The 13,471-nt window shown below is 40.7% G+C and overlaps 1 protein-coding gene across 2 annotated transcripts in view; it reads left to right on the top strand.

The window, feature by feature from the left end:
- The window catches only part of ITGB4 (integrin subunit beta 4), a 185,265-nt gene that overhangs the window by 156,118 nt on the left and 15,676 nt on the right, over positions 1-13,471 (top strand). The window contains exon 36 of one of the 2 annotated variants that reach the window (XM_085861666.1): positions 4,302-4,385. The exons of the other annotated variant lie outside the window; for it this stretch is intronic. Within the exon in view, the coding sequence (XP_085717792.1) occupies positions 4,302-4,385 (84 nt within the window). The remainder of the gene's footprint in view (positions 1-4,301; positions 4,386-13,471) is intronic. 2 annotated transcript variants of the gene reach the window in all.

The raw sequence follows: 13,471 nt of genomic DNA on the forward strand, positions 1-13,471 counted from the left end.
AAATTGGATGCATCAGGTCCCTTTAGAGTGTCATCGCAAAGGGGTTGAATACTTGTTGATGGAACAAATTTCAGCTTTTAATTTTTAAATAATTTGGAAAAATTTAGAAAAAAATGTTTTCACTTTGTCACGATGGGGTATTTTGTATAGATCGGTGACAAAAAAATCTCAACTTAATTCATTTTAAATTCAGGCTGCACCACAACAAAATGTGACAACTCGAGGGATGTGAATACTTTCTGAAGGCACTGTAAACTTTGATTCATAGGATTTATGATCAAAACATTTATTCTTCGCAAAAGTATAAAAAAAATTTTTTAACTATAACTATAATTGCTATCAAAGTAGCTGTGATCATGTTTACTGGAGGCAGGTTTGTGGACTTGTAGTCTTTTTCGCTGCTTTATTCTGGTCTTGCTGCACCCTCCTGTTCTCACCTTTTTGCAAAACCCCTGCTCCTCCAGGTTGCATGTGATCTACCAAACACTTTTACCTCATTACTTCTTCTAAATGAAAGGTTAATGCTCACCTTCATTCAATTGCTCTCACATCTCTTATGTGCGGAAGCATCTTCCCGATTCTGTTGTTGTTTCGGAAGAACGTGCCTGAAACGTTGTTTCACCTTCCTTACCGTAGTGGTTAGCATACCACTCTCAACGAAAATCTGGTTGTGAAAATTTGTTGTTTCCCCAGCAGCCCACTTTCTCTCTGTCTGAGGCTTTCGGTTGTTCCACTCTTCTGCGAGCTGCCACAACACCTGCATATTATGCATTTGCATGAAAGTAACTCCCAGCATTCTTACTGGAGCTCTTCATGATCTTGTCTGGAAGTTTGAGTCAATCAGCCAACGAGATCAAGTGCCTGTAGTCACATGATTCACAAACAGAGAAACAAGCCATCTAGTCTCCCGAAGCTTGCATCGACATGGGCTTAAGGAAAAAGAAAAAAAAAATACCAGAAAGACATGTTGATTTACTTTTGGCAGAAAGACTTGAGGAGGGTATATTTCCTCTACTGTGTGACTCAAAGTCACTGCCAGGTCTTCTCCCCTCATGCTATGATGGTCACTTGCTTGTTCTGTCTTTTTAATGAGTTTGGGAATTGGCAAAAACTGATCATCAGCACTGTTGATTCAATTGTACATGTTTTACATTGTGTGTCATGATATGAAAGCACAATTGCTGTATAACGGTTGTGCCAGACACAATATAATAATATGAGTTCTCTTACATTAATGCAGGAGGAGGCTATTCTGTCCATTAAAGCCTGTGCAATGGTTACCCGCATATGTTTGTCTGTCATTGCTCAATCCTTTTGAACTGCCGAGCCTCAAACAAGGAAGTAGCACACACCATTTTTAAAGTGTTTGGTATGACTCTGCTAGGGTCGAGTTTGGATCACCGACCTCCCAGATTCAGAGCGGATGTTCTCACTATTAAATAACAGTCTTGTTAAACCATGCCTTCAACCTTTCTTCCATTTCACATTCGAAATATATATTTTAAAAATTACACAAGTATAAAAAGTATAAATTAAAAAAAATTACACATCCAGTTTTCCATTCCAAAAACAAAACATTATACAATTATACAGTACATGGGAAAGCTATGGGAAGGATTTGGGTTCAACAAAATGGGGAACATTTTATTTCCACAATCTAAAGCTAATGGAGGAGTTTTGCGCATCATATAACACGTTCAACACAATATTGTGAGGAGATAATGGATAAATCAACAATGTGAATGAGAGTTGGGCCAGAGATTCCAGCATCATAAGCTAAGTTCACAGAAGGGAACACCAAACACGCCAGCCTAATTTAATACATTTTTCTAGTTTTCTTTTAAAACCCCCTTGATTTAATGTAAGGATGCTCATAATGATGCAATTAATGGTCCAAGAACAAATTTTCATTTGATAATCATTATTCTTGCTCTCCACTTGTATGATGGTGGAAACATATCGGGCCGTATTTTGAAAGGCATTGAAGAGTTAGTTAGACCGTAGACGCATGCAGAATCGCTAATCGTGTGATGATCACCCATTCAGAGTTAGTCTCCAATCAACAAAGAGTGATTATCTAATGTGTGATCAAAACCTAATCACTAGCATTTAAATAACAAACTTTTACACGTCGGCAAGGGCATGTTTCAGAGGGTGTTTAAGGCCTTGAAGCAACAAGCATCGGCAAAAATGGTATCGGTAGAACTGTAGTTGTACTCTCATATACTTGCTGGCAGTTTAAGTTAATTTTAAAATCACTATAGGTTACGCTATTGTGGTTTTATGTACTGCAGTAAGGATTGCCGGTAACTGAAGCAATTACAGTCGTCTGCAGAGAATTACTCCTCAATACTAGAGTTAAAACTATAGTTGGTGGCAGTTCTAATTACAGTAATCTGCAGAGAATAACTATAGTAAAGGGATGTATAATAATTGCATGGCTTATAATTGGTAGTTTATATGGGACGGTGAATATGGATGCATTAGGAGTGCTTGAATTATCTCAAGTGGAGGCAGAAGAGGAAAGGAATAGGGTAGTTCACCGACGTGCATTGATAATCTTCGAGGATAGATGCAATCTCCTGGAGAAGTATGACAATATCAAATTTGTCTGGAGTTTCAGACTCTCAAAGGAATCATTTCGTTGGCTTTGATAAAAATGCGAAGGAATCAATGTTTTGCTCCTTGTATGCTGCATCTCTCACTTAATCGCTTAAATATTCACTTCCTGTTTTCTTTCTTTGCAGACACTCAATGTTGCTTCCCCATCTCTCAAACTATATCGTGAATAGACTCACCAGGTTTAAGACTATGAATACCAACTACTTATCAAGAGACCAGGCCTTACAGCTACAGATCTTGTATTTGAAACTTGTTGCCGCACAGATCACAGATATATCAGTCTCTAAAATGGTGACTATCACAAAATGTGCCTCGCAACAAAAGTCGAATGATACCCACTAGCTGAATAGATAAATGCGCTCGCATTAAAGTACAGTTGGGGAAAATAGTATAACACACAAATATTACATTAATCTCTCAATAAACACAAATATTACATTAATTTGTCAATAAACACAAATATTACATTAATTTGTCAATTGAGAAAAAAAAATTCCAGCATAGATGTATGGATGTCTTTGTTGCATGAAACATGTGCAAGTCACATTATAGTATATGTATATATATATACTCACAGGGTGTCCCAAAAGTCACGAAGGGATTTAGAAATCAAATATCATTTCTGTTTTTTAATAATTTGTTTTTCTTTTCTTTTCAGAATTTAGACTAACATTTGGAAATTATCCATGGAAAAATTCACAACTGAACAAAGAACCAAAATCATGGAATTTTATTTTAAATTTAATAGATCAATTATTCTCACCCAAAGAGCGTGGATACCAAATAATTTCGCGAAATTCAGAAATTTCTTGGCCATCACGTTCTCCTGATTTGACGCCTCCCGATTATTTTCTTTGGGGTTACCTAAAGGAGCGTGTATACATCAATAAGCCCCATATAATTCAGCAGCTCAAGGATAACATCTGTGCAGAAATTCTAGGGCTGCAGCCGGAGTTATTGACCGCTGTTCTGGAAAATGCTGTCGAAAGAGCCCGTCTCTGCGAAGCCAAAATGGAGGACATCGAAGCTGCATTATTTTTCATAAATAAGAAAATTTATCTCCATTTTGTAAATTTCCTTTTGGTATAAAATAATCATAAGTTATTTAAAAAACAGAAATGTTTTTTATATACTAAATCCCGAGGTGACTTTTGGGACACTATATATATATATATATATATATATATATATATATATATATATATATATATATATATATATATATATATATATATATATATATATATATATATATATAGTGTAAGTCTCATTAGGAAACCATCTGCCACATTGAGAACTACAATATGCAAACAATAAATAGTTTTTCTTACAAGATGAGATCTGAATGAGGGTGCCTGATCTGCATGACTGAGTGTTCTAATTAAATGATTATTATCAATGAGATTATTTGTTGCTACTCGCATCATGAACCACCAAAACATTGAAAGCAAGGAAACCCCATTAAACCACGATATTTCTGCATGGTTTAAAGGCAGTATGGTCCAGAGCGGATATGTTGTACTGTAGATCGCTTTTGCTAAACCGCTTGGTTGCTTTGGTGCATGGCTGTTGCTTTTAAGCATGAATTCTCAAAACGATCGCTTTGCTCTCACTCCTCATTACCTAGATGCAGAAACGACAACAAAAAATACCACTTGCTTCCACTTTGTGCTGTGCAGGGCTGCAGCATGGTGCTCAAGTCTCTCGACATGGCTGTGAGGACGTTTCTGAGGCATTGAGATATTTGGACCAAACTCTGCAGTGTACGTCTTCCAGAGTTGCCGTTGCTTATTTCATTTCTGACTCCTGCTCTATAGTCTCTTCTGGTCTTACCTCTCGTGATATCATCTACCCCACCACCCTCCTCTCCACCTGTCCCCTCTCCCTCGCTTGCTGGTATGCTTCGCTTCTATTTCTGCTGAGGATTTGTTTAACTGCAAAAGGACGTACATGGTTATTATAATTATTTATTTAGGCACTTCATCTGTGTTTGAGAACAAGCCGTGAAGCCATTAGGACTGTCTTCATTCCATTTAGATGTGAAAGGGAACGGGGTCCGATGAATGCGTCTCTGAGCCTTGTCGGTCAATATCTTATTAATCTACATGATCTTACCCATGATTCACTAGGTTCAAAATGAAGCATCATGAAATCACCCAAATATGTAATCTAAAGCAGAGATTATTTACCTTTCATATGAATAGCCACCCCACGCTCCCCCCCCCCTTTTCCTACACGTTTGCCACTTTTTTTTAATATGCTTATACTTGCTCATCGGGTAAAGGGCAAATGACTTTGATCAAAATGCTAGTCAAGCTAATGTTATAAAACAGCTTACCTGTAATAATACTGCTGATGTAATTGAGTGTGAATTTTGGGCTTGTTTGGTACACCGAAGGAGACCAACGCGAAGCTCACTGTTTTCAAAATCTAAGTCGAAGGTCATCTTATTCTTAGAACCATTTTCTTTTTTTGTTTTGTTTTCATTACTGTAAGTCTGGAAAACCCAGTTTCAAAAAGCTATGATGAAGCAAACGGTTGGGGGATTTTTTTTTTTCTTTCCAGGGGTGAGGCTCATGGAAGAAGGTAGATTTGATAGTGGGACAAGCATCAAGGGAACAAACGAAAAGAAAGGAGGGGAGGAAACGCTGAAACTAACAACACTAAGACAGTTGAGTTATGAAGGGTTAATGGAGGTAATAAAGATCATGGGTCAGAATTGGGGATGACAAGAGATGGTGCTGCACTGCTTTGTTGAAGTCCTGGATGGAAGAGTGAGCATATCCTGTGGGAGCTGGTTCCATAGATGGAAGAAGTGAGGAATGAAAGAGTTGAGGTGTGCAGTCAGGCTGGATATTGGAAGTTTAACCAGGATGCGGTTACTGGAAGAAAATGTGCATCCTGAAGTGGATAAGAGAGGGTTGGAGGACTGAGAGAGCAGACGCAGCAATATTGGAGAAAAGGCGGTAAGAAAGAGATACCACCGACCTGCTTGTGATGTGAAAGCAATAGACCTGTGCTCCTATAATTTTGAGAGCTATACATTCCACAGAATCCCAGAGAGACTGATGTGATGGTGGGGCACCAGCTAGTATGGGAAAGTGCTACTCCATTTAGCTATGGACGAAGGCCTTGTAGACTGAGAGTAGCTCTGATTTTCTCAAAAGAAGACTTGGATCGACAGAGGATGATCAGTCTATGACTGGTGTTAGAGGCCAACTTTGCTATGCGGTTAGCCCAGGAAAGGTCATGGATGATGGTGAGGCCTATAAATTCAAGAGACTGAACCACTTCCAGTGGATGACCAAGGAAAGAGATACAGTCGGTTGGTTAATTTGACGATACATCCTGAGCGATAGGGTGAGACTGTAAAATGTTTCCAGGATTGAAGGACATGTTCCATTTTTCAGACCAATGTTTATTCATTTCCAGGTCAGGAAAGAGAGACGCAGCTGCTTTCTCTCTCACAGTAGGATTTGGGTATTGTACAACACAATGCCAGATCATGTGCGAAAAGGAAGAGATTTTCACTCTATTATTACAAAGCACCTGGATATTCTGTGTACCGGTAATGAAAAGCCAGGATTTTGATGGAGGATGTGTGCCAAAAGCATTGCTTCAATCTGTTGTCACATTTCAGCGAAATTAGCTGTTAGACTTCTTGGAAGAAGTCGCAGAACTTTCCTTTCAGTCCTGTCACTTGTTCAACAATGATGTATTTCAGGTCATTGTGAATCAAAGTACCGCCACAATCCAGGATGAAATCTGAAAACATGGGGAACATTTCATAATTTCCATTTCATAGTCAGATTACTCAAATGTCCAGTCTCTCAACAAAGCTGTTATCTTGCTGGTTATGAGGAGGATGTTTGCTTGCATGGAAGCACTCGGTGAATTCTATTCATTAAAAAAAAAATCAACCATATAAGCAAACAGCAAAACCCATGGCAATCATGATGCATCAGTAACAAATAGGACTGCATGTCCTGAAGCTCACCTGGGTCAGGAGCAACAGTCACTCAAACCCCCCGCAGGCCCCCTTGGACCCTGATTTTTTTTTTTTTTAAATTGTAATGTCGTGAACAAACATTGGTAGATTGCTGGTGATGTAAGTTGTGGTCAAGTTTCATCGAAATCATGTGTGTAATTTTGGAGAAGAGAGCAAATACCTATTTTGGGGGGGGGGTGCAAAAACCCCTGTAGTCCCCCTTAATGAGTGCAGATTTTGATGCGGTCAATACCACCTTCGTTAAGGCCCAGTCACACCTTGACGTTTTAGCCAACGTATGCCGATTTTTGAAATTTTTTTCTAAAACGCTGGCACACGTTGAATATGTTATGGGTAAGTTTTGATAACATTGAGAGCACGCTGAAAAACACTGCCATACGTCGTTGTACGCTGGCTTTAAACGTTGTACTTTTTGGTTGTCCTCAAATTTTTTCATGCTTGAAATTTCACGACGTATGCCGGCGTATGACTCGCACGTTCCGCTACGCTGGCCACAGGTTGTATGCACGGTCTGCGATCGTTGACAGATGTCAACACATGCTACTTGTCAGTTAATCATAAGTTGAGACACGCCGAGGTAATGTTTAGCGTACCCGAAACTTGTTTCTAACCGATGATTAACGTGTTGTTGGCACGTTACGCGATCGTTGCCACACATCGACAGATGTTACTTTTAAGTTACTCATAGGCTGAAAGACGTCGGTATAATGGATCGTCCTTGCGTCAGCGTCCACGGCCACGGCCAGGACACTTATTTGCAGCATTCTTCAAACTTTTCTTCGGCATGACGAGGATGTTCACACTTCGATGTCTAGCTTGGCTATGATTCCAATTGTCCATCGGCAGCGTCTATTTAAAATAGTCGAGTTTGAGCGTTTTAACACGTTCAGAAGAAACGCTTCAAATTTCCAAACCCCAGTGTCAAAAAACAAAGGCGAGTGACAGCAATTTAAATCGTTCATTGTAAACAATGAAAATAGCTGAGTGGTACCGTTTAAAAGTCGTTGAGTGTAAAAAAAATCCAATTGTTGAGCGCAAGCGTCTACTTTCAATAGTGGAGATGCAGCCATTTAAATCGTTGAGTGGCAGCCTATGAATAGCAAACCCCACGTCACCGGCAAAGATAAACTGCCGCACGATATGGATAAGTTAGGCTATCGTTGGGCATAGTTTGTGAACGCCGGCTTCACCATAATTATTCATTGGTATATCGTATCTATAAGTTATCGAAGCGCTCTATGCACATTATTAGTTCATTGTGCATTTGTCCAACCCGTTATGAATAGACCTAAATCGTAAAAACAAGTTATAGCTCATTGTTGAAAAAGCCCCATAAAAAATTAGCCGCGAAGAACTTCGAACAATGGTGCAAAGATGTCTCCTACCCGTGGACACGCGGACGCAAGGAGGATCCATCATAACCCACACCCTCCCCCTCACACTCACCTACTACTGCCAACATGAACAAACTACTACTAATACTAATACTAATACTGATACTGCTGACATGGACATCGACTCAAAAAGGACTCGAAAACACTGTTGGGTTCCCCTTTTATGAGCAGCATTTTTATATACCAATTCCCAAAACCGCTGGGAACACGTCTTTATATGGCAGTTGTAACCTAGAAACACGTTAATTTATTTATTTTTGTCGACCGGAAGACGTCATTAGAATACGTCTACATACGTCAATGTGTGTTGGGACTACGTAAAGAATTGGTTCAAAGCACGTCAAATATAAGTTAGAAATAAGTTTCGCGTAAAAAAGACATTACCGCGACGTGTTTCGACTTATGAGTAGCTTATAAGTAGCGTTTGTGGACGTGTGTAAGCGTCCACATATCGTGTGTAAAACTTATCCCCATCGCATGCGGAACGTGTGTCATACGCCAAGTACGTCGGAAAATTTTGAACATGTTTAAAATTTCTTGACGTACTCTACTTACTACGACGTATGATAGCGTACTTTAGCGTTGTACTCACGTATACCAAACTTACTCATACCGTATTTGACGTGCCCCAACGTTTTAGACACATTTTTCTTAGGTCGGCATACGCTGGCAAGATCGCCAAGGTGTGACCGCGATGTTGACACTTCTATTTCTACGGCAGTTATGATTCGAATCGTTGTGCGTCAGCCTTTTAATAGGCTACGTCACGACATCGTCGGCGATGCGTGCAACGTGCTATGCCTAAGTTAGACTATCGTTGGGTATCGGTTGTGTAGGCCGACAACAGGTTCAGCATTCGTTGGTATAAGTTATCTATAACACAACGAAACGTTCTGTGTCCGTTACTAATGCGTTATACATAAGACCAACTCGTTATGAATACGTCCGAATCTTAAAAAAAAACATCAAAAGTTCAACGTCAGCCAGCGTTTTACATACATTTTAATACGTTGCCATCGCTGGCTAAAACGTCAAGGTGTGACTGGGCCTTTAGGCATCAGATATGAAACTTGTGGCAAAGTTTCATCAAAAATCGTATGTTTGGGTCAAGCGATAATGACTGAAGTGTTTACAGACTCACTGACTCACCTCTGGACGCTGCTCGATCGCATAAGCTCACCTGACTAAAATCCAGGTGAGCTAATGATATTTAGTATCTTCACATCATTCAAAAAGGGATAGAAGAATTCCACCTGGTGATTACCACCTTCCTTCAGTGTAGAGTCGCAGACCTGTGCTGGTGTTGAGATCCCATTTCCTGGCAGATAACTGAAAATAAATGTGCATAAGGTAACTGTGCTTTGAGAAAGTCGATATGTCACATTGGTTGCACGAGAAGGAATGTCAATGGCTGAGGAATTTTCTTGTCAAGGCTTCTCTGTGTCTCGTGCAGTGTGTCCATTTAGTACTTCGAGCTACTTTCTGAACACGAGGGACAAAATTGTTTGACTCTCCCGTTATGATTTGAGTGTCGTAACTGCAAGTCCAACCACAATAATGCCAATTCACACCTTTGCGAATGAAATTATCTCAATTGCTAAAGTTTGGTCCCTCTATTAGAGTGAGATGGAAGGGGTCAACAAAGTATCAAGAGTAAAATCAATACAAATATAATTGGAAATAAAACATTTGCAAGTTCCTATATATCTACTGGGTTTTTTTTGGGGTCTTTTTGTTTGTAAAGACTCTTCCCACCCTCTCCACCACAAAGTTTGATCACCCCCCCCCCACCCCCAACCCATGGCTCCCCTCTTGATAACTAACCCCAAATACAAAATACTGTTTCTCTGGCCATTATTTGCTTGTGGTATTACTATCCTTGGACCGATAATTGTTCTCCATGAATAATGTTGTTGTTTTTGTTTAAAGAAATTTAGGCTCATGGGTGAACAAAATGACAGAGGACAGAAGAGAATTCAGATTGACAGACAATCACAGGTGAACAGGAAGCCAAAGACATTACACATGAGTGGAGTGGCAGAAAGTAAAGGGCCGGGTGTAGGAAGAGGGGGTGACAGTGAGAGTGGAGGAGAACAGGGGTGGATATGGGAGAAAGCATAGGGTGAAGATAGAGTGCATGCTTTAAAGACTGTGGAAAAGGGAACGACATAATAGATACAGGGAGTGGGTTTGAAAGATGAGAGAATTGAGAAATGAAGGAAGGGAAGTGAGCGTTCAGCTTAGACTTTGGAGGGTACACAAGTGTGAGAGTTTGGAAGAACCTGTGGACCTAGGTTGGCTGGGGGTGGAGGGTGGAGTAATGACAGGGATATTACTCCATCCCTCCATCCTTGTGATGGGACAGAGTGAAAGCATCTTATCCCCCCATGCTCCCCAGATCTGCAGAGATGGATTCTGCAGCAGCATGCATCTCAGAAGTGGGGTTTACTTTTCTGCATAAGAAGGAGTTACTGTATCTGTAAAATTGTGTAGTGCATTATCCAAGGAAGTGGAGAAGTCATTGATGAAGGCCAAGAGTAAGATTAGTCATAAAATGATGCCTTTCAGGATACCAACCTCAAGTGGAATGTCTTGAGAAAAAATGGCATTAACAGGGAAATCCGTTGTTTCTGCTCATAGAGGAAATCTGAAAAGCATTGAAGGAGGGTCCCCTGAATACCATTAGCAAATAGCATGGAAAATAATACGGGGTGCCAGACAGTATCTGGAGGGGTGCCAAACAATATCTGGAGGGGTGCATGACAGTATCTGGAGGGGTGCATGACAGTATCTGGAGGGGTGCATGACAGTATCTGGAGGGGTGCATGACAGTATCTGGAGGGGTGCGACACAGTATCTGGAGGGGTGCTACACAGTATCTGGAGGGGTGCTACACAGTATCTGGAGGGGTGCTACACAGTATCTGGAGGGGTGCTACACAGTATCTGGAGGGGTGCTACACAGTATCTGGAGGGGTGCTACACAGTATCTGGAGGGGTGCTACACAGTATCTGGAGGGGTGCTACACAGTATCTGGAGGGGTGCTACACAGTATCTGGAGGGGTGCTACACAGTATCTGGAGGGGTGCTACACAGTATCTGGAGGGGTGCTACACAGTATCTGGAGGGTTGCCAGACAGTATCTGGAGGGGTGCCAGACAGTATCTGGAGGGGTGCCAGACAGTATCTGGAGGGGTGCCAGACAGTATCTGGAGGGGTGCCAGACAGTATCTGGAGGGGTGCTACACAGTATCTGAAGAGGTGCTACACAGTATCTGGAGAGGTGCTACACAGTATCTGGAGAGTTGCCAGACAGTATCTGGAGGGATGCCAGACAATATCTGGAGGGGTGCCAGACAGTATCTGGAGGGGTGCCAGACAGTATCTGGAGGGGTGCTACACAGTATCTGGAGGGGTGCTACACAGTATCTGGAGGGGTGCTACACAGTATCTGGAGGGGTGCTACACAGTATCTGGAGGGGTGCTACACAGTATCTGGAGGGGTGCTACACAGTATCTGGAGGGGTGCCAGACAGTATCTGGAGGGGTGCTACACAGTATCTGGAGGGGTGCTACACAGTATCTGGAGGGGTGCTACACAGTATCTGGAGAGGTGCTACACAGTATCTGGAGAGTTGCCAGACAGTATCTGGAGGGATGCCAGACAGTATCTGGAGGGGTGCCAGCTCTGAACATCTGAACATCTGATTACATGGTCAACATCAGTTAAACACAAAAAGGATCCACCTAAATATCTCACCAATATTTAGCAGTATGCCATCCTGTTGAGGGCAAATAAGCCCCAAATCCAGATAGGTGCCTCCGTTTGATGTTTAACTGATGTTGACCGTGTAATCTTTATCTGTTTGACAGAATCGCTGGGCCGAGGCCTCTGGGTTGGAGGTGATGTTTTGGTGTAGGGCTATGCCCAATGGGGAATTGGGGGAGTGCTCGTCACACGCCACATATTTTTATTTTCCCGCCAATCACATCACGTACTTTCTGGTTCAATAGCTTGCATTAGCGGGAACAATTGTATGGGTGGGAGACAGATGGTTGCTGTTTGCAGATTATGTGGTTTTACCGTATGAGACATAATCCATGCCAATGCTCACCATAACAGTCAGGAGGTGTGTGTGTGTGTGTGTGTGTGTGTGTGTGTGTGTGTGTGTGTGTGTGTGTGTGTGTGTGTGTGTGTGTGTGTGTGTGTGTGTGTGTGTGTGTGTGTGTGTGTGTGTGTGTGTGTGTGTGTGTGTATGTGTATGTGTATGTGTATGTGTATGTGTATGTGTATGTGTATGTGTGTATATATATATATATATATATATATATATATATATATATATATATATATATATATATATATATATATATATATACACACATGTATACTGATATACTGTTTATTCTGTGTATATATCAGTGGAATGAAGTGTGCATGACTTCAAAATTTTATGCCTTGATGACTTTATGCCTCACTAGACGACCCATGAACCCGTTGGGTTCCCCTTGTGACAGCAGTTGATAAAAAAAATCATTTCAAAATAAAAAAGAAAAGATAGCTCCAGCGAACTATACCGCTGAGGTTGTTTGCATTGATCAAATAATCCCGATGAGTACTTGACTAAATCGGGAATTGATTTTTTTTTAATATTTTTTTTGTTGCTCGATTTGAATGAAACTTGATATTGCGCGTCAATGTGAAAATAAAAACGGAGGAAAGAAAGCAAATAAATTATTGTGTGTAATCTTCTAAACACAATTTTATTTATTAACGAACATGGAAGTATTAGATCAAAATGGCGATGTTTATTTTATGCTTAAAAATAAATTGTTCTTTGTCTATACTAAATGTTTGAGATTTTTTAATAATTCATTTCAAGAAAATAAAAATATACTAAATGTTTGAGATTTTAAAATAAATAACTTCAAGAAAGTAAAAAAGATAGCTCCAGCGAACTATACCGCCGAGGTTGTTTGCATTGATCAAATTCTCCCGAAGAGTACTTGACTGAATCAGGAATTGATTTTTTAATAATTTTTTCATTGCCCATAACGAAACTTGATACTGCACACCGCAGGCGAATGGTGAGTAAGGTGGGCCGAAAATCTTTGCGCTATCGTGTTCTGTTTTGGCTGTATTTCGGGAACATACATACATACATACATACATACATACATACATACATACAAGATGAGAGTTTTAGTAATATATAGATGTTGGCTTTGTAGTTACGGTGGCAGGTTTGGGATCTTCAGGTCCTGAATTTGAACCCCGTCGGTTGCTGAATTAACACCAGATGACAGATTCAGCCTGTCATCCTTCTGAGGTCAGCAAAATGAGTACCACTGAACTGGTAATCGGGGCATTGCATCAGCAGTGCCTCCATACTCGGGAGCAGTTGTGATGCACCTTTTTTCGTAACCAGTGAAAACATGAAATCGT

The sequence above is a fragment of the Eptatretus burgeri genome, chromosome 2, assembly GCF_056783735.1.
Source record: "Eptatretus burgeri isolate ZD-2024b chromosome 2, Ebu_testis_v1, whole genome shotgun sequence".
Classification (NCBI taxonomy): domain Eukaryota; kingdom Metazoa; phylum Chordata; class Myxini; order Myxiniformes; family Myxinidae; genus Eptatretus; species Eptatretus burgeri.